The sequence below is a fragment of the Malassezia pachydermatis genome (assembly GCF_001278385.1).
Source record: "Malassezia pachydermatis strain CBS 1879 chromosome Unknown scaffold5, whole genome shotgun sequence".
NCBI classification, from domain to species: domain Eukaryota; kingdom Fungi; phylum Basidiomycota; class Malasseziomycetes; order Malasseziales; family Malasseziaceae; genus Malassezia; species Malassezia pachydermatis.
In genome coordinates this window covers 70,543-90,428 of record NW_017253142.1, presented here as the reverse complement: position 1 = coordinate 90,428, position 19,886 = coordinate 70,543, and the positions used below count along the sequence as shown (strand labels likewise).

General features: G+C 50.4%; 12 protein-coding genes across 12 annotated transcripts; 5 read left to right on the top strand and 7 right to left on the bottom strand.

Moving 5' to 3' along the window:
• Positions 1-577: 577 nt before the first annotated feature.
• Positions 578-2,734, top strand: Malapachy_1774 (tkl tkl-ccin protein kinase; the record flags this gene model as incomplete). Its single annotated transcript, XM_018136272.1, has 3 exons — positions 578-1,752; positions 1,789-1,918; positions 2,153-2,734. The coding sequence occupies 3 exons, from the start codon at positions 578-580 to the stop codon at positions 2,732-2,734; spliced, it is 1,887 nt and encodes a 628-aa protein (XP_017991271.1).
• A 517-nt stretch (positions 2,735-3,251) lies between these two features.
• Malapachy_1776 (nitroreductase family protein) lies at positions 3,252-3,878 on the top strand (the record flags this gene model as incomplete). The annotated part of the gene is made up of 1 exon (XM_018136274.1): positions 3,252-3,878. One exon carries the CDS (start codon positions 3,252-3,254, stop codon positions 3,876-3,878), a length of 627 nt encoding a protein of 208 aa, XP_017991336.1.
• A 1,789-nt stretch (positions 3,879-5,667) lies between these two features.
• Malapachy_1720 (pho80-cyclin) lies at positions 5,668-5,889 on the bottom strand (the record flags this gene model as incomplete). The annotated part of the gene is made up of 2 exons (XM_018136219.1): positions 5,668-5,799; positions 5,839-5,889. 2 exons carry the CDS (start codon positions 5,887-5,889, stop codon positions 5,668-5,670), a joined length of 183 nt encoding a protein of 60 aa, XP_017991457.1.
• Positions 5,890-7,157: 1,268 nt separating this feature from the next.
• Positions 7,158-8,063, bottom strand: Malapachy_1708 (pre-mrna splicing factor; the record flags this gene model as incomplete). Its single annotated transcript, XM_018136208.1, has 3 exons — positions 7,158-7,193; positions 7,235-7,268; positions 7,426-8,063. The coding sequence occupies 3 exons, from the start codon at positions 8,061-8,063 to the stop codon at positions 7,158-7,160; spliced, it is 708 nt and encodes a 235-aa protein (XP_017991370.1).
• Positions 8,064-8,494: 431 nt separating this feature from the next.
• Malapachy_1719 (cytochrome c oxidase subunit vib) lies at positions 8,495-8,934 on the top strand (the record flags this gene model as incomplete). Its single annotated transcript, XM_018136218.1, has 4 exons — positions 8,495-8,548; positions 8,588-8,604; positions 8,740-8,839; positions 8,875-8,934. 4 exons carry the CDS (start codon positions 8,495-8,497, stop codon positions 8,932-8,934), a joined length of 231 nt encoding a protein of 76 aa, XP_017991381.1.
• An 84-nt stretch (positions 8,935-9,018) lies between these two features.
• Positions 9,019-10,920, bottom strand: Malapachy_1723 (hypothetical protein; the record flags this gene model as incomplete). The annotated part of the gene is made up of 1 exon (XM_018136222.1): positions 9,019-10,920. The coding sequence occupies one exon, from the start codon at positions 10,918-10,920 to the stop codon at positions 9,019-9,021; it is 1,902 nt and encodes a 633-aa protein (XP_017991454.1).
• Positions 10,921-11,042: 122 nt separating this feature from the next.
• Positions 11,043-12,374, bottom strand: Malapachy_1726 (hypothetical protein; the record flags this gene model as incomplete). Its single annotated transcript, XM_018136225.1, has 2 exons — positions 11,043-12,019; positions 12,047-12,374. The coding sequence occupies 2 exons, from the start codon at positions 12,372-12,374 to the stop codon at positions 11,043-11,045; spliced, it is 1,305 nt and encodes a 434-aa protein (XP_017991321.1).
• A 678-nt stretch (positions 12,375-13,052) lies between these two features.
• Malapachy_1745 (structural maintenance of chromosome protein 3) lies at positions 13,053-13,694 on the top strand (the record flags this gene model as incomplete). Its single annotated transcript, XM_018136243.1, has 1 exon — positions 13,053-13,694. One exon carries the CDS (start codon positions 13,053-13,055, stop codon positions 13,692-13,694), a length of 642 nt encoding a protein of 213 aa, XP_017991303.1.
• A 990-nt stretch (positions 13,695-14,684) lies between these two features.
• Positions 14,685-15,698, bottom strand: Malapachy_1731 (hypothetical protein; the record flags this gene model as incomplete). The annotated part of the gene is made up of 1 exon (XM_018136229.1): positions 14,685-15,698. One exon carries the CDS (start codon positions 15,696-15,698, stop codon positions 14,685-14,687), a length of 1,014 nt encoding a protein of 337 aa, XP_017991463.1.
• A 152-nt stretch (positions 15,699-15,850) lies between these two features.
• Malapachy_1709 (t-complex protein 1 subunit delta) lies at positions 15,851-17,497 on the bottom strand (the record flags this gene model as incomplete). The annotated part of the gene is made up of 2 exons (XM_018136209.1): positions 15,851-15,979; positions 16,019-17,497. The coding sequence occupies 2 exons, from the start codon at positions 17,495-17,497 to the stop codon at positions 15,851-15,853; spliced, it is 1,608 nt and encodes a 535-aa protein (XP_017991369.1).
• A 115-nt stretch (positions 17,498-17,612) lies between these two features.
• On the bottom strand, positions 17,613-18,952 carry Malapachy_1713 (hypothetical protein; the record flags this gene model as incomplete). Its single annotated transcript, XM_018136213.1, has 6 exons — positions 17,613-18,312; positions 18,344-18,474; positions 18,506-18,633; positions 18,666-18,698; positions 18,725-18,914; positions 18,944-18,952. The coding sequence occupies 6 exons, from the start codon at positions 18,950-18,952 to the stop codon at positions 17,613-17,615; spliced, it is 1,191 nt and encodes a 396-aa protein (XP_017991374.1).
• Positions 18,953-19,086: 134 nt separating this feature from the next.
• Positions 19,087-19,853, top strand: Malapachy_1717 (transferase like protein; the record flags this gene model as incomplete). Its single annotated transcript, XM_018136216.1, has 3 exons — positions 19,087-19,140; positions 19,170-19,292; positions 19,320-19,853. The coding sequence occupies 3 exons, from the start codon at positions 19,087-19,089 to the stop codon at positions 19,851-19,853; spliced, it is 711 nt and encodes a 236-aa protein (XP_017991378.1).
• Positions 19,854-19,886: the final 33 nt, after the last annotated feature.

Here is a 19,886-nt window from a genome sequence, read left to right as displayed (position 1 = left end):
CTCCAAGCGAACAAGAGCAGGTCAGCTCAAGGACGCGAACAACTCATCGAACATGGGGCACACCACACCAGGAGCCGACTCCGAATGGTATGCTGCATCGTCGTCAGATGAAGAATCCGACTCCAGCCATCCATTACCCACGTTCACGCCGAAACGGCGCACAAAACTTGGCCGGCGCCTAGCCCTACGAGGCTCTCGTATGCGGTTTCCCCAGGAGCCTACACCAACAAAAGCACCCACTAAGGACCTATGGGTCCAGCCTGAACATCCTGCGAGGCACACTGCGCTTGGATCCACTCTTCCTATGAGCCCTCTTATCCAACGCACACTTCCATTCCTCCCCAATGCATCACCGTTTGTACATCATCGACGTCCAACTACTTTTACAGCAAGACCCCCCAACCCTGTATTCTTACGCTCACCAGGCTCTCACCGCCTCAAGCGACTCGATCGAAGTCCTATTGTTACGCGCGCACGCAAACATGTCCTCAGCCCTAAGCGGAAAAAAGTCGTACAGACGGGGCTCGAACGTTACTTTCAGCGCGCCTGCATTACACCTCAGCCTGTTTCAAACGACATGGCATGGGCGGATGAATCTGATTCAGAACTATCTTCTGTACCAAGCAGTCCTTTGTCTAGTGAGGATGAAGCTCATCCTTTGACACTCTCCGCGCGAACACACTCGTCGCCCTCTTCCCTGTCGTCCATTGCGTCGGACAACCAGGAGCTCATGCCACCTATACCCAATGATCAAGGATTTGCAGCAGCGCATGCCGCGGGTCTGGCACCGGATGCACCAGAAAGTAGGCCTGTCATGTCGCACCGAACACTTTTGCGACGGCGACGAGCATCACTAGTGCGTCTATGCAATGAACGAGGTCTTCCTGTCCCTCCCGATGCAACTAAACTTGTATTGACTGACATTCTGGCAGGTGTACCACAGCCTGACAATATCTCTGTTCATGCTGCGGCCCAACCCCCCCAGTCCCTTACGACCGCCCAGGAAAGCAAAGAGTTGCAAGGTCTAGATTTGGAGCGACTTGATCTCCTTGATCATGAAATCTCGCCAGATAAGTTGGAGAAGCTGGAAAAAATCGGAAGTGGTGCGTTCAAGGATGTGTACAAAGGGCGCTATCATGTGTCCCGTACACGAGTCATGGATGTTGCCATATCAGATCTACGCAATGAGTTGTCCGATATGGATATCAAAGAACTGACATTCCTTCGGGACTTGCGGCATGAAAATATCGTTAGTTTTATTGGCGTGAGTGTCCCTAGCCAGCCTATTAACACTCCATGCATGATTGTAAGTGAGCTGTGTGAACATGGTGATCTATTCGATTATATCCGTCAAACACCCCCTCCTCCTGACGTGCACATCTTCCGCATACTGCTTCAAATTGCTCGTGGCTTGGAGTACTTACACACACGCACACCCATGGTCATCCACCGTGACTGTAAATCTACCAATGTTTTGATCACTGCGCAAGGTGTCGCTAAGATCAGTGACTTTGGGTTTGCACGTGTAAAGCGCTCAGCTCGTGCTATGGTACGCTCCCTCGTGGGTACTGTAAATTGGCAGGCCGTGGAATTATGGGTTCCTAAGCCGAATTACAATGAAAAAGTCGACGTATGGAGTGCAGCAATGACATTCTGGGAGGCACTTCAGTGGCATCAACCGGAAAAACGGTATCCTTTTCAAGGTATGAATGAGCACCAAATCTACCAGCATGTAAGGGAGCGCCGACAACGGTATGTGTATCTTTCCACTTTTTACTGACTCTATAGCCCGTTTGTTGGAAGTATTCGCCGTCGTTTCGGGGACGATATTGTGGACTTATTGGATAAAATGTGGGCTCATAACCCTCGGGACCGTCCCTCCATGACTGAGGTTTGCAAGGACTTGGAGAAGCTATGCGTGTCTAAAAGTGATTTTGCACCTCCTCCACTCGGGCGAAAGAGCCCCTAAGTACGCGGGGTCTTCGATGCTTAACGCCAGTGTGCCCTGCGTGGAGGTTTGCGGACATAAGCACATAAGCTCCCCGTGTTTAAGTCCGGTCAAGAAATATAAATAGAGGAAGTTGAAACTTTTGAAGTGATTCCCACGTACATAATCATGGCTTCGTCTGAACTTGCTAAGAGCTTCCTCCAGGTCGTTAAGAACCGCCGCACTATCTACGCTCTGTCGAAGAAGACCATTCTTCCTGACGCCCAGATTGTGCAGCTCATCCAGCAGGCTGTGCGTGAGGCCCCTTCGGCCTTCAACGTGCAGAGCAGCCGCATTGTGGTTCTGTTCGGTAACCAGCACGACAACTACTGGGGCGAGATCGTCCCGGCTGCTCTCCGTGCTGCCGCTGGTGAGAAGGCTGTTGCTGCCTCGAAGGACAAGCTCGCTGGCTTCAAGGCTGGCACTGGTACCATCCTCTTCTTCGAGGACCAGAACCTGATCAAGGGCCAGCAGGAGGCCTTCCCGCAGTACGCTGCTGGTTTCCCGGTGTGGTCGAACCACCACACTGGTATGGCCCAGGTGTACACCTGGAACCTGCTTGAGGCTGAGGGTTACGGTGCTAACCTCCAGCACTACGGCAACCTCACTGCTGACACTCTCAAGAAGGTGTACAACCTTCCTGAGTCGTACCTTCTCCACGCCGAGATGGTGTTCGGTTACCCCGAGCAGCCGGCTGGTGACAAGCCCTACCTGCCTGACGACGAGCGTGTCATCGTGGCCAAGTAAATTCACATTATAGCTTTTTTAATCCTTATACTTTTCGAACGTTTTTTTTTTGTGACAACATATTTATCATGTTCTGCAGTGAATTTGCATACTACGTCCTATATTCTGTCTTCACACGTTAGCTCTCCCGTTATTTCACTGCTATCCTGGTGTTGTGCTCCATGGTATCTATTTTTTCTATAAATACACCTCGATGGGGCGCTCACTCGCTTCGTTGGGTGGTCTACGTGGCATATTGGTCCGGGCGCGGTTCGCAGAATACAAGTTGCGTGATTGATATTAAATTCACCCTATGCCCTTTCTAGGTACTAAATGTAATAGGCGTCCAATCAATTTTGTTTGATTCAATTTCTGATCGATCGCTTGCGAGTTTCTATGCATGTAGGTCTGTTCGCATGCGTTCGGGCGACCACGTCACTGAATTTCTAGTTCCCGCCCGGATTTTACGACGGGAGTTATATCCGAGCCACATTTAGGTTAAAAGGCGCAACGTGCTGTATTTTGACAAACAACAACAATGGCTAGCACTACCGCGTCGAAGCAGTTCCTCCAGGTTATCCAGAACCGTCGCACGGTTTACGCTCTATCGAAGAAGGCTGTACTGCCCGATGCTGAGCTCATCAAGTACGTTCAAAGCCTTGTCAAGGAGGCCCCGTCGGCTTTCAACGTCATGAGCAGCCGTCTGGTTGTTCTCCTTGGCGCTGAGCACGACAAGTACTGGGGTGAGACTGTCCCGGCTGCTCTCCGTGCTGTCGCTGGTGAGGAGGCTGTTGCTGCCTCGAAGGACAAGCTCGCTGGCTTCAAGGCTGGCTACGGTACCATCCTCTTCTTCGAGGACGAGAAGCTGATCAAGGGTCAGCAGGAGGCCTTCCCTCAATACGCCGCTGGCTTCCCCGTGTGGTCGCAGCACGCTTCCGGTATGGGCCAGATTTACGTCTGGTCGGGTCTTGAGGCTGTCGGCTACGGTGTTAACCTGCAGCACTACGGCGGTCTCACCGGCGAGACCCTCAAGAAGCAGTACAACCTGCCGGCTTCTTACCTCATCCAGTCTGAGATGGTGTTCGGTTACCCCGAGCAGCCCGCTGGTGAGAAGGCCTACCACCCTGACCACGAGCGCGTGATTGCTTACGGTCACAGCGCTTAAATAGCACGTATTTATATTAAATCCTAGCCGAATTCCTATGAACAATAATATAATTGGATTCTGAGGGTATTGTAGTAATGTCTTAAGTGAACCTTGAAGCATAGAAGATACATATTGACATAGTAAGCAGAACTTCATTGACTTCTACGTTTATTTATTATGATAATCTCAATGGACAGCGATAAAAATATACAGGGCTGCCTATTGATCCCTTTAGAACTGTGAATCTTTCCCGTGCAGGGGAAGATCTTGAGATGCTTCTTCGATTGTTGATAGTGGTAGAGGTGCACTGGTGGGTTGGCATTTAGTGATTATATTGTCTTGGACACGAGGCGATAGCGGTTTTCGCGGCACATTGACATACAGATGATCGTCTTCGAATCGAGCGCGTATCAACGATAAGTCCGCATCTATGCCAAACGTAATTCGCCTCTCAAACCGTTCTGTTTTATCAGAGTCCCAGCGGTTAGCCAGGACATGAAGAGTACGCCGTCCTGTACCCTTTAATGTCAATGTGATAGCATCACTGTCAAATCCTGGCATATGGATTATCACTTGATGATCTGTTGCCGATGTAGAAACTGTAATCCGTTTATCCGGCGTAGATATAACTCTATCCTGGTCATTAGCGTGATCAGTCCCTTGCGATGCATCAATAGAAAGATCGTCCAAATACTCTCCCAGAGAAGTCACCGCGTTGTCACTCCATGGCTTGTCATGTGACATGCAAGATGGCATACTATCCGCCTTTTTCTGCCGATAGTCTGCACTTATTTGGACATCCGCATGAATGATATCACTCTTAGAACGGGTAGTATTTCTTCCTGGCGCCTGTGGTGAGAGAAACAAGGCACGATGTGGTCGCCTCTCTTCCGTAGAGTCCATCGTGTTTCGTCTTCTGCTGGTAGGCCAATTGGCGCGCTCGTTCTCTTGATCTGTACTCAATGGACTGACAAGCGTCTCTTCCACCTCTCCCGACTGAGCGACTTTGAATGACGAACTCGTTGTGATAGGCGTTAACCTTGCGCGACTTGGTGATTCTGAGAGGTCTTCTTCTGTGGCCAATATTTTCAAAGCACTGGTTGATCTTTCCAAAGCGGAAGAGGATGGTCGTCGTATAATGAAGTCTGCTCGGCTTCCAATTTTAAGAAGGTCTACTTCCTCATCTTCATTTGAAATCGCAGAGTCACCAGCAAATGCCAAAGGAGAGCCTAGAAAGATTTCTTTTGCTCCCCCTTCGTTCAAAGTCGGAGATTGCACAGACAGGAAGCTACGCCAACTTTCAGATTGAGAACCTTGGCGCTTATTTGATATCATATTGTCACCTTCACCATGAAGTTTATTGACCGCCTCTGAGAGGCTCTCTTCATTCCCTGGTATACCCCACTCATTTATATTCTGTTCTTCCAGTAATATAGGTTTGCACTGGAAGTTGAGTGAGACATTTATTGGCTTAGGTACATTGCGTTCCATTGAACCGATGCGGATAGGTCTAGTGACTGCCTTCGTGGACAATGCTGTCGTACTTGGATGTAAAGCCGCCGGAGATTTGCCCAATGGCTCAGTGCTGGTTTTTCTCTCAAAACAATATAGGGGATGGAGGACAGGTGGATGGACTTGAGCGGCCATTGGGCTGATTTTCTCCACACGCCATATAATTTTGCTGCAGCACATGCCTCACTTGGGCGTACTCCGGCATGGAGGATCAACAAGTTGCTAGGTCAAACGAATACACTAATTGGAAGCATAAATTAAATATCTACTATACAGGCTTTACGATACACTATCCCTACAAGTTCCTGGATGTACCGGATACTGCAGGGAACGCCGTTGGAAGTGGTCCTGTGGCCGGTGCTAGTGTGTAGTTTGGATGCATATGGACCAATGAAGTGTAATAATGTTGCATCACAGGTGCAGTGACCTACAGGCCATGTTAGAATGACAACACGTCAGGACATACCATCAAACGCCAATCAATAACATTGAGGAACTCTTTTTCCAGTAGGTTCATTTCTACCAGTGAAATTCCCCCTACTCTTGCGTAATGTGCTGTTGGGTTAGTCCTCCTCTTTATAGACGTCACATACTGTTGGTGCTGAAAGAATCGCACAAAGCCTTAGTTGCACAAACAATGGCTGCACAAACGAACCGGTGTACCGTAAGACTGCAAATAGTGAATCCACTCATACGTTCGCACACGCGGTCGATGTATATTAACACGATCAACATACAAGGCTTGTCCAGCGTCGTGTATTTGACCATGCGGCGCAAATATGCACCAATACTTATTCCTGGTGCTGCCCGAGAGTGAAATCGCGTCAAGTCAGAGGGATGGAGAGGTATGGTATCATTGTGCGCCATAAGTTGTGAGAGCATATCTCCTTATCAAGTCAGCTTTCCAATGCATTACCACATACCAACAAGATTAAACAAATCCTCCGGATCGGCATCGAAGAAATGGCCTGGCAATTGGCGTTGTTGATTTGGTGATGGCTTGGTTGTCATAGACTGGGGTGAGGACATGTGCCCATCACTGCTCGTATAGTCTGAAGTCCGAAAACCACCAGATGATGATCGCTCGCTAGAATTATAAGACCCAGATCCCTCACTTGAGAACTGAAGCATAACGGCAGAGGGAGACCATTTCTGAATCCCCGTACCTTCAGCCCCTGGCTGAGATGGGTTTGTTTGTTTCGGCTGTTGGACGCTTGGGCTTGCTCTCATGATGAGCAAAACACTTTCACGCTTTTAAAAAATTCACTCTCAAAGTTTACCACCAGCCATCCGTATATCGAAAAGATCCACAGCGCCTTTGGATCCCTCCCTCTTGGCTCTAAAAGTCTGGCGGTGTCCACTTCGCGAGGGCTGGCAGCAGAAACGTTGCTTACCGTACACGCGAAAGTCCACGTTCGTTCCTTGCACGGTCCCGACAAGCGAATTGTCACGTGCGTACAGGCAACGTGCACAGGGTCGAGGCACTGTACGCTTTACCATGGACGACGCCATGGAGTCAGCTGACCATGTTGGGTTGTTAGAGAAGAAGCTGTCACGACTTCAGCACGAGAACGACAGGATGCGCGAGGATTTGAGCCGCAATGTCCTTTCTTCATCTGAAGCCAGCCAACACCTAATTCAGTACTGCCAAGAGCATGACGAGCCCTTATTGGGGCCTCCGCATCATACCAAGGTCGAGCAGGCGGAAATCGCGGCTACCAAGTGCTGTGCAGTTATGTAAAACTACATCATGTCAATGAAACCATCCTTTGTTTGTTAGAGGCATCAGCCCATTAATTTGCTCAGGTCATCGGGTGGATACTGTGCGGTTAGTTACATTGTCAGGCTCGTTAACGACGTACATGTGACTGTGCAAAGGTCATAAGGCGCTTTAAGCTTTGGATATATTTGCGACTCACTTCGTCGTTCAAAACTGCTTGTTAATGCCAATCCATGTATACGCACCATGTGCCACTCGAGACGTATACAATTTCTCGTCGGCTGATCTCTCGTGAATGCTGATTCAGGTTAGCTGCTTTCCCTCCTCACGTACCCTGCCATGGTAATGCCGATAGGCCATGGAGCATTTCCAATGGACAATTGAAGATATGAGTCGTTTGCTTTGCGGTATTCCCGCAGTTGCATGTAATGAACAATTTCCGCAATACGTAAAAGCATATCCGGTTCTAACGCCCGTTTCCGCAACGATTTAAATAATGGTTTTAGATATTCAGCTGTTTGAGCTTGCATAGCAGTCACCTGCTGCCCCTGCGCGCTGTTTCGCACATTGTCTGGCCGTTTGGACAAAGCCTCTTCCCAGTCGGCCAACAAACCCTTGAGGGTGTAATAGATAATGGGGTATACACGTGGCGTATCTGTCCATATGAGCTTCAGATCCATCACACTATTCATGCCAATGCCTTCGCGTAAACGTGCTGGTGTTCTTGTTGAAACATTGCTGCTGTCAGACGCCTCCATGGTAGATTTGCCGTCGTGATCCGAAGGCTTTTCGGCTGATTCAGTCCCTGACATAGGTTCAAACGACTTCGCATCCTTCTTTAGTCTTTTCCTCGTCATATCATGCTCTTCAAGCAGCTCAAGCGCTCGAAGACGAAGGCGGCAGTCCTTGTCCGATTCACCAAAAATTCGGATCGGCTCGCCTTTCCGCCGCAATCGTTCCACGACTTCCATACGGCTAGGATGGAGTGTTTCTTTGGAAGAGTCCGATTCATCTTTGCCTTCTTCTTCATTTTTGGTACTATCCGTCTGAGGAGGGGTGGTTGGTGTGGGGTCATGCACCTATGGTCAGTGCACGCCTGCATTAGCGTACCTTTTTCTTCGTATTGACCTGCTGTTCTTTTTCTGAAAGGAGCCGTTCTACATCTCCTCTACGCATATATTTGACCTCTTTTCCTGCACTCTCAGCAGCCTTCCTTTTCTGGGCCGCGATCTGCGCCTTGAGCGCGTCCATACTGCGATGCTATGCAGGCATCGTGCGCGTAGCAGCTTGCCCACGTAGGAAAATCTCTTCGGCCGAAAACGACCGGGGTGGACACGCGGGCAGATCCGGCCGTGGTAGGTGCTGAAGTCTGGCTTGCACCTTTACCCTACTTTCCCTTACCATGACGGACCTTACGCTGAAGACTCCTGGCTTTGACTCGCGATTCCCTAACCAGGTATGTGTATGAAAAATGATATTTTCTAACTCTGCGCAGAACCAGACCCGTCACTGGTATGTTGCGGTTTGCCTGCCGCTTTGTGTCGTCCTGTACTAACACATGGCTTTTTTCAACGATGCTTTCGTTTTCATGTTATTCTATCAGCTGGCAAAGGTGTGTATGACATCTTCTGTGCAACTAATATCTAGCTATGTGGACTACTACCGGTGTGTGAACAGCAAGGGCGAGGACTTCGAGCCCTGCAAGCAGTTCTTCCAGACTTACCACTCTCTTTGCCCTAACGAGTGGGTACGTGTCGATTTACAGTGACTTACGATGTACAGATTGAGAAGTGGGACGAGCAGCGCGAGGGCGGTAACTTCCCGGCTAAGCTCGACGCTTAAGTATCTTTATTGATTTCAATAGCCATTAGCAATGTTGCAATTGCAAGGCACGTGAATCACCTCTCATGGTGTATACAGTAACAACTACGAGCGAGCCCAGACATATAGCGTATCTACCAGGTCTGTCAGTGACAGTCCATCGTCCTGCAGTCCAGGCACATTGGCCTGTGCTGAGGGGGCGCCCCATACGCGGGCAGGTTGGCCAGCAAGGCTTATCGCCTGCGCTTCCAAGCTCCACTTGTTGTGGTGGGCCTCTGATGTCTTGCGACTGAGAATGGCATTTACTACCACTCCCTTGTGTGCTGTCGGCATATTGAGACGTAGGCGCGACGTGCCATGCTCTTCTGCTCCTTCTAGCTTCAGTGTCACAGTGGGGCCCTCAGTGTTGGACTTGGCCGCGCGCCTTAACAGATCATTCCAAACGACTTGCTCACGCAGGATGTTCAACGCATGATACAGCTGCACCAAGCTTTGGAAGGGCAAGGACGAAATTATTCGTGCCTCCTCATCTTGTATCGATGCACAATAGTGACTGGAGGAGCCTAAAATGTGAGTGAGATAACCGGATGTGCTGGGGGAAGGTTTGGAGGACAAAGGCAAGTGGTGCTGGGCCAAGCCACAAGCACAATATACATCCCTAGCAATGCGATGAGGTACCATGATAGGTGGCTCCACTTCTGCAACGTATGCCAATGGCCGTGTGAGACCATTTCGCTGGCCAAACGCTGACAATGGCTGACGGGCATACATAGGTAGCTCAATCTTTGATGTGGGTATCCAGGACGTTTCCGCCGGCGATGCCAGAGGAACAGAACATGGTGCGACTTGGATCATAGCACGGTGGTTAGGGGTAAATGAAAGTGTAAGGAACGGAAGGGCATCGTGATGCCGTGCGACGCCAAGTCCCTCCTGCAGTAGGTATCGTTGTACCTCCGGATGATGAGGGCTAGAAGAAGAAAGGCCATACTTGGAGCACAGTGTCTGTGCTTCCAATGTACATACCTCTTCAGCTGTTTGGCCAAATTGTTCTAGCAACAGGAATGCGTCAATGACATGGCCATCGGACCCTGTCACTTCCAGGCGGTCAATACTGGCTAGGGCCGTCAGGCTCCGTAGAAATGCGCGCCATAGCTGCCCTGCTTGGGCGTACGTCGTCATCGAGGATTCTGAAGCACAGCGTCGTAATACATCATGATCAGCCTCATGTCCAAAGATCAAGTACAGAAGCTGCTGTAAGTATGATGCTATTAGCTCTGCTAGACGTTTGTCCTCTGGTATACGCGCTCCATCCGCAGACGCGTAGGAAACTTGCAACGACACGGTCGGCCTCCATGACATACTCTCATCCTTTTTCAGCCCAAACTCAAAGTCCAGCACAATGATTCTTCCACCGCTAGTAAATGTATACGTTTTTCCCATAGGATCTTGCCTCTCTGCATTTATTCGCTCATGGAAGCATTCTAACCGTAGCTCCGTGCACACCGGTGTCAATGCCTGACAAAGCGCTTCGAGTACTTGGACGGCATCGTCGTAGTTTTCGGGAGGCGTCTGATCTTGCGCTACAGCACCGACCCACAAAGCAGATGGAAGTGAGGTTGGAAGATTGCCTGCACAGATCGTCATGGTATGAACATCTCTCGACGCACGCGCCAGTTCTGTAGCTTGCGCTGATACCTCTTTCATCTGGCTCTCCATGACCTGTGCATCAGGTCGTTCTAGCGACTGACGGAGACTCGATGCTGCCTTGTTGATTGTCTCTAGCGCATCAATATATGTCTCTTGAGAAAACTGGTCCGATGGTGTCACATTTATTTCTGTAGGATACAAGCCCAAATGGGAAGCGCACGGCGCTGACAATGCATGGAGCTCCTCACCCACATGCCCCCGCCTAACCAAATCTTTTAGAGACTGGAGCTGATCTTGAATTTGGACAACGAGCGCAATGGCAGTAGGAGGCATACGCTCTGCCTCCGTAGAGGCCTGCATCAAGGGATCGCGGTGCTGGGAAAGCGCTGCTGCGCTGTTCAGATCTGCTCCACATGTACGTCGCCTGCCTTCCCTTCTGGCTCCACGTGATAGTTCATTGATGGTGGCTATGTAGGCGCTGTCTAATCTTCATCGTCAAATGGATTGTCGATATACTCGTCATCATCTGCTGCTGGTTCTGTGTCCTTGGTTGAAGGTGCCTCTTTCTTAACCTCTTTCTCATTGCTCTCTTTTGAAGGAGTTGACTTGTCCACGTCCGGTTTTTCGTTCGGCGTGGCTTCCGCTTTCTCATCCTTCTTGTTTTTGTCTTTCGTGACCTCTTCTTTGCCATTCTTTTCTTTACTCGGGGAAGAGCCCTTACTCACAGCCTGATCTTTGGTCTCTGCTGTGGTACTAGCCGATTTTCCAGCGTATCTTTGGCCCCACGAAGGTTTCGGTGTCTTGGCGGGAGGTCGAGGGGGAAGAATGGGCACAGGTTCACTGTCCTTTTCGCGCTCCTTCTGCGAAGGAATCCCACTTGGGGTACGTGGATTAACGAGCTTGTCAATATCTTCGTCAATAACGTGTGGGGGGTCATTGTCGTACATCGGACGGTGCATCTCAGTCCCCTGTTCCCAGCCTCCCGAAGAGGTCTGATATGTCATATCAGGACGGAAGAATGCCGTCGCGTTGAAACCACCACGCCCACGGTACTTCGAAATACGGTTCTGGATATCATGGTTCCGAAGCGCTGTCTCTGCCTTTTGACGCAGCGACGAGAATGTAGAGCCCATCTTGGCCAAGCCCACTTCCGTAAATCGATTAAAGTTCTCCTGCCATTGCCGAGCTTCTTCAGGTCCTGGCCAAGGATTAGTCGTATGATACTGGGGCTCTTGCATTTGCACATGGGTACTGGGGCGAGGATGCCGTACGCGCGGGTGGTAATGCAATTGTGTTGGGTCCCAATCGCCGTGCCGCATCTGGTCCTGATTCTGGTTCTGCAATAATGACGAAGGCGAAGTGTAATTGGCATAGTAGGGAGAGCTCTGTATAGTATCATAACGGGTGGCAGGAGTAGGGTTAGATTCAGGGTCCGAGATTTGTAAGAGCAAAGGAATGGCTGACTGTGAGATAGCTTTATACATACCTGCTTCCACATTGCCTTTCTTGGCACGCAAAATATCAGATATTGTTGCTTTGTGCAAGTCAGGGAACATCGAAATTAGCTGCTCCATATGTGGATCTGATTCTGAATCGTTGTCCTTTTCTTGCTCCTTGGGCATAGACGTGTGCGGGGCGACACTGGGTTCCTTCAAGCCTGTCTTCTCACCAGACGATGTATCTGTGCTAGTTTTGCCCTTTTCAGAATGTGTTTCCGATAGGGGATCAGCATCCTCCAACGCGTCTTTCAAGCCGTTAACATCCAGCTTTTCTGCGTCCTTTTCCTGCTCCTTCATTGCTCCTTTCGCTGTCATGATGGACGATGCGATATGGCACTGACCACTCGCCTGGGTCGCAACTTAGCCCTATCTTACATAAGCCCTGTCATTCCGACGTCCTGGTCAGGCTGTGCGACGCACGGGCTTTTGATCCTACGTATGTCGCTCCATGTAATCAGCAACATGGCAGCTGGCCAAAAGCTGGCTGCCGGGCTTCTGAATGACTACATATACCCCAGGTTGAATGAGTGGAACAAAGAGAACCCCTCTTTACTTGAACCTCAGTTTCATGAAACGAATGCTGCCTGTGGTGCTATGGAAATCGGCAGGTCATTGACGCACGACACCTTGCCAATAGTTGCGATTGTACTGGGTGGTGATGGAACTGTACATGAGCTACTTGAAGGTATGGTGCGGGAGAATGGCTTTATACCTGATGAGGTGCAAATTGTTCTGGTACCGACCGGAACGGCAAATGCTTTGTATCACTCTGTCTTTGGTCCTGGAAACGCAGAAGATGATCATGCATGGCGCTTCCGCTCGTTTGATGCCTTTATCAAAGGAGATACGACGAAATGCAAACCATTAACACTTATTCACGTCCAGCCTAATAATCATGTTGCATCTGTGGTTTCTTCTCATTCATTGCATGCCGCTATTCTTCGTGATTCTGAAGCTCTTCGATTGTCTCATCCTGGTATCGAACGGTTCAAAATGGCAGCTGAACTAAACATAACTAGCTGGTGTAATGCGTGTTTAACTTTGATCCCGCCTAAGGATGGCAAAGTGCTGTCCTACAATGCGAAAGAAGGAAAATTTTTGCCTACATCAAACCTTGACGAGGACTATGTCTCGCTCACGAATGGCCAATTTCAGGTATTTGGCAGCTTTGCCTATATGAATGCCATGGTTGTGGACCGCTTAGAGCCCACTTTTGTCCCAGCACCTTTTGCGGGCTTCTTCTGCGATGAATCTTTGCGTCGTCCACGGAATACTATTGATATCGTTGTCGTTCGTCCGCCGCGTAGTCCAAAGGTGTTTACGGAAATCCAAAATGGCAATGAAGAGACTAACATGCGCAAAGAGTATGCACAGGATGTCCTATCTACCCTCATTTTTGAGGGCATGTACTCTCATGGTGCTCATTTGAATTATACATACAAGCCGGATGGGCACGTTGAGTTACATGGTGACGGTCGCTATGTTGTGGAGTACTTCCGTGTGGGTGCATATGAATGGATCGCTGCTTCGGATGACGCACAAGCACGAACTCTATGTGTAGATGGGACTATTGAAGATGTGGACAAGGTCTCGGCTCATGCCAAAGAGAAAGAGAATATCTGTATTTGGAGCTAATCTTGTTTCCGAGCCACGATCAATCCACAACGTACCATTCCACTATCCCCCCCTTGGGCCCATGAATTCACTACGTGACCAAACGCACGTAGTGCCTTCCACTGCCACATACCTCCACCTCGCCAAGCTTTCTCTCCTTCCCCCCCAATATTTTGTAAGAATGAGCCAAAACCTGGGAATACAGAGTGTGATATATCTTGCATCGTAATACATAGAAACTTTTCTTTTCTCAGCAGCTCTTCGTAGTCAGCAAACGATATAAATGCTGTAGGATTTGTGCCTGAGAGGTAGCAAGTCACTCTTTGCTTCAGGGTACTCCACACGCTCGGGGCGTGTGAAGGTGGAGGGAGGCTCGACCGCTGAAAGAGAGCCTTCGTATCGTTGCTTGGGTAGGGCCATGCGCCTACCAAGTCCACTAGAGCTAACGTACCTCCCGGTGCGAGTCTTTTATAGGCATTTCGAAAAAATGTAGAACGATCCGTGAAATGGTATGCACAGTCCAGAGCCAGAATGACATCATACGTAGTCGAGGACGATGCCGAAGATGCTAACCATTCCACTGCATCTGCACACCAAACGGTGGCTCGATTTCCTACACGCTGCTGTGCACGATAAGCATGCAAAGGCATAGATGTAACTCCATGCAGTACACAGGGTTCACGTTCTAATAGCAGGAGGAGTGAGTCGCCACAGCCATGTCCTACGTCCAGAATTTTTGCTTGTGCGGGGATTCGGGCAGCTTCATGAAGTTGAACCGCTAATGCCCGACATGCTTCAGGAAATGTGTGTGCATCCTCCCAATATCCCATGTTTAGCCATTCTGTTGAAGGAGGAACAACATTGAGCGCTAAATGGGAGAGAGCCGAATACGATTCCTGGCTCATCGTGGCTCAATGCCAAGGGTTAGTACAAAAAATAGGAAGGCCCCATTCATATCTACATGCATACAACATATGACCCTTATCCATGCAGTCAAAGACTTTTTATGATTTACAGAATATCTCTAGCTCCATCAATATCCGCATCCATGGGGTACGATATCAGCCGGCGAAGTGCATGGGATATTGATGCTCCTGCCTTGTCGTCCAATGACCGCTGCCCCAAATTGATACCCAAGCTACCAATGTTATCCTTGCCGATAATATCTTCCACTTGCTGTTTGCTAACAGGACATTTCATGCTTACCGTGGGGTTCACATTAATAGGCACGGTGAAAGAAAACAGTTGCACGTCCAGATGAACTTGTAGGGCAATTTTTAGATCTTCATTCGTATTGAAGCAACGGTTTGCCACATTTTTAATGATGCTCAAGTTAGGATCCTTCGACAGGTCGTAATTAATCATGCAGGGGAGTTCCACAGTTGTGTTGTCATTTGCGAGAATCTTCTGGTTCACCTTGCTGCAAGATCCAATGGATGTTGTCCGTACGCTATCATCGTAGGCCAGTGCGGAAATGTTTTTTATGTCGGCAGACACCGAGTTCGGGTTGGACACCACCACTGAGATATTCGCATCGAACTGGAATGTGTTGCCATTAATAGACAAGTTCTCAGGTTGTGGGGAGATGTTATCGAGGCCAATGTTCGGGGGACGGAGAAAAATGAACAAAAGAATAAGAATGCAGATCGTCAAAAGAATGCCAAACACAATGATAAACAAGAAAATACGGACAATCTTCATCAACGTGGATTGGTTTTCAAACGCACGCAGGTCTTCCGGCTGCCAAATACCGCGACGATGAGGCAAACCTAACCGCGTATACATCGATCCACTATTCCGCGTGCTGTCACCTTGATCGAAAATAGCCGACTCGTCTACCACAGGTTCGTCATTATACTTGTCCGTGCCTGCCATCGAGACGCGCTGTTCAGGCGCATTGTGCATATATGCGTAACTAGACGAAGTACCCTGTGCATTTTCCGGAGGATCCAATAGTGGCACTGGCTGCTGGTGATGAGGCACGCTCATATAGGCACCGGACCCTGGTGTTGGGTAAGACTGCATCGTTATGGAGCGTTCAGAAAGTCTAACTAACCAACATGCCGCTGAAAAACACAGCCTCTTTCTAATCAGGGGCATATATGCAATTATCCCTCGCAGACCACCTGCTTATATCTGCGTATCCATCTATGTGCACGGGCTTAGCCCAGCTGTATTTAGCGGGACAAGTGGTAGTCGTCGATGCGCAGGAGCAAAGAGACTGTTTCTGTGGCGAGTTCCAGCGCGCTAGTAGATACAAGCAGGGGCTGAAGCACATTTTCCTCCAAAATATTGGTGATCGTGCCCTACATATGTTAGATGCTTTTCTCATATACACGACGTACCTTGCGAACATTAATACCCGCCGTTTTCTCGCCTAGCGCATGACGGTTGCGCAGCTCTGTAACGATGGAAATAGGGTTGAGACCGGCATTCTCAGCCAGCGTCGTTGGGATGACTTCCAGCGCCTCTGCATACGCCTCGAAACTGTAGGCCTCCAAGCTCGGGAGCGTTTGCGCACTTTGTGCCAGCATACGGGACATATGAACTTCTGGCGCACCACCACCAGCAATCAACGCACGCTTCTTGACCAAGCAGCGCACGACACAGAGTGCATCATGCAAACTACGCTCACTTTCTTCCAGGACCAGCGAGTTTGAGCCGGTGCACAATACACTTACCGTGCGGCCAGGGTTTTTGATCTTGGACACCTTGACCACACGCGCACCGCTGTGCTGTACCTCATCAATCAGTTCTGCACTTGCTAGCTTGTCCTCTGTAAACGCCTCAATGTCGGCAATCGGGCTGGTACCCAAGGCCTTGCAGATAAACTCAATTTCGTCGCGCTCAATGTCCTTGACGACCATGATCTTGAGTTTCGCCAAAAAGTGCAGAGCTAGATCATTCACGGCGTCACGCAGGATACTCTTCTGCATCAAGAGGACGTTGCATCCTGTCTTCTTGATCTTCTTGCACATATTCAGTAGGTATTGACGCTCTTCTTTCAAGATCTTGTCCATCTGGCGGTAGTCATTCACGACAATCTGGTTGTCCATGTCCGGCTTGGGGCTGCTCAGCTGGAACTGACACACTGCAATCTTTGCCTTCTCTACACGAGAAGGGCCACCGCTTGACGTCACAGCGTTCTGTTCGAGGACCAAACCATCGACCAGCTCTGTGTCGTCAATCGTTCCACCCACCTTCTTCACAATGCGGATGTCACGAAGATCCACCGAAGTGTTGTCCTCTTTCGCAGGGTCCACCAGGCGGAGCACACTGTCCACGGCAATCGGCGCCAGCACCGACGAGTACTGCGACACGACCTTGGAGCTCAGCGAGGTGGTCGCTGCGCGCAACAAGCTATCGCGATCCGTCAAGTCTACCGGCGTCGAGATCTCATTCAGAAACTCCACGGCCTTGACGGAGGCACGCTGGAAAGACTCTGCAATCACTGTTGGGTGAATACCCTTGGCCAGTAGCCTTTCTGCTGCGCCCAGGAGACTACCTGCAATCACAACGACCGAGGTTGTACCGTCACCAGCCTCGACATCTTGTGCCTGGGACAGGTCAACAAGCATACGTGCCGCCGGATGGACCACAGCCATATGCTTCAGGATTGTAGCGCCGTCGTTCGTGATGACGACTTCGCCGGAAGATGTCTGAATCATTTTGTCCATACCTTTGGGACCCAGTGAGGTGCGGATCGCATCACTCACCGCCTTTGCAGCGGAAAGATTGGAACGACGCACCTCGTCTGGCTTATCTGCATTCTTGAATGCACGGAAAGTCGAATTAGGCTGCGCAGGTGCAGCAGAGGCCGACATGGTGACTGTCTCTAAACTGCTTCGTCGTCGACGTCAGCAGCGACGCGCCCGCCAGCCACCGTTTTCCTTCCACGCGGTGCATATTTGTAAATATATTTATCTATGTGCCACGCGTCTAGTCCGAATCGATCTCAATCACGTCGGGGGCTGGACGACCCCAGAGTGTTTGTCCAGTGCCTTGGAACGCATGGGAGGAAGCTGTAGGTTCAGATTTTTCCGAATCCTTTTTCTGTGTTTGTGATACAGGTACATCCAGTTTTTGTACATCATAGCCGAAAAATAGCTGCCCAAAAGGCAAATTCAAGGCGGCCGGTACGCGCTTCTCCTCGAGTAGCGTGTCATTGGTGACGATGGCAGGTCGATCCGTTTTTCTAATCTGACTGCTTGGATCCAGCGGCGTGATGGGTTTCTCCTTCTTCCCCTTGGTCTTCTTCCCACTCAAGGTCTGACCAAACCCTTTGAAGGGCGCAGCCGCACCCTGCGTCGTGCTCGAAACGACACCGGCTGCGTTCGCTGACGCACTCGCTGATGTGCTACCCGCCGATCCACGAGCCGGAAGAATGAGATCATGCTTGTTCTGGTCAATATGCAGCTTGGAGGCCATCGTTGCAGGGGCCTGTCGTGGTGCAGGCGTGGGTTCCACATAGCCTACGGGCGGAGCAAAGTCGACTTCCAAATCCGTCTCGATAATGGATATGCCTTCGGCATCTGGCTGAACTTCCATAATGAGGATCTCAAACGTCAAGCAATTGTAGTTGATTTCAATGATGTCACCTCGCGTTAGGGTCGGATAATTACGCAAGGCTTGCTCTAGGCTTGAGGTTAGGCATGGGCTTTCATACGTACACCGCCTTCGGATCGCTGATTTCCAAAAAGTCCACCGTCTGTGGCTGCAGCTTCACAAATTTACCTTTCGGAAGTCGCGTTCCTTGAATGTGAATCGGATCGCCATCCTGTAGTTCCAGGGTACGCATCATCTGCATCATTAGCTAGCGTTCATCGACGTACCCAGCTTGGCAAGTACACTTTGCCTTCGTCCGCAATGAATTCAATCACACCAGCGTGTGTGCGATGCGTGTGCGATCTGCCTGTGCCACGCAGCACAAATGTCCATGGCGACTCCAACTCCAAGTCGGCTGCTGGTAAGCGTTTTTATGTTTCGACGTACTGATCGTAGCCAGAGCAGAGGGCGGCATGATAACTTCGCGTTAGTTTTAGCGAACGTACTTTTTCCACCGTAGCTCACGTCTTTTCGTTCGCGCGACGAAAAGCGGGACATGTGGTACGCTTTAAAGTAGTCTTCGTAGGCGTCGGGTGGCGCGGCAAATCGGCGATCAAAGCCGCCAAAGAGGCCGCCCATGCCACCCCATCTTGCTGGCCGGCTCAGGCCGTCCAAGCCACGGTCAAATTGTCCAAACTGTCGTGATCAGCAAGCGACGCACGTACCATCGACATGGCGGTAAAAGCAGCCACAGCGCACTGCGAGCGACGCACCGCGTCAGCGATGTGTCTATGTGGAGGCTGAGGGGCCTCCGCAGGCCTCTGGAGGGACGGACAGTTGGCACGGGCCTTGTCTTTCTCCCAGTGCCATGAGTGTCTCCAAATCGGTTTTGGCCAAGCTCTCCACGTTTTCGTCATGCGAAGTATGCTTTCTATGTGCTTACAGGATTAGGTAGCCGATGCGCTGATCAAACTCAAGCTGCCGCATGGTGGATTTCTGCCGGGCATTGACATGTACTCGCCTACGCACATGTCAGGTTCGACGTCGATCTGCGGTCCAGCCTTTACGGTGAAGGTATGTGGATGCACAGCTTAGATCTAGATGGTGTTGCAGAGCGATACAGAGGCGCCTAAGCCAGCCAAGCACTTTGTCGATGCGGCGGAGCCTGGCTCTGTGATGCTTGTCTCATCGCCCGCGACGACGCGCTCGGCCGTCTGGGGTGGTCTGATGACGGCGCGAGCCCAGAGCCTGGGTGTGCAGGGTGTTGTACTGGATGGACGATGCCGTGACTTGAGTGAGCACCGCGAGAGCAAGTTCCCTGTGTTTGCGCGAGGCCATTCGATTCTGGGCCAATCACCCTTCACTCGTCCCAGCGAGCTGCAGGTGCCGTTGGAGATTGCGGATCCAACGGTCGGCACAGATGCCGATGGCGAGCCCACGTTCCCGCCTGTGACAGTGTACCCTGGCGACATCCTCCTTGCCGATGTGGATGGCGTGGTGAGTGTGCCCAAGGACCTCGCTGAGCAAGTCGTTGCGTTGGCGACGGAAGGCCGTCGTGTTGATGGACTATGTATGGACGACTTGCGTGCGGGCAAAGGCATCAAGGAGACATTTGCATTGCACCGCGGAAAGTAGTTGTTTCGCATAGATATGTGGCTACATAGGCAG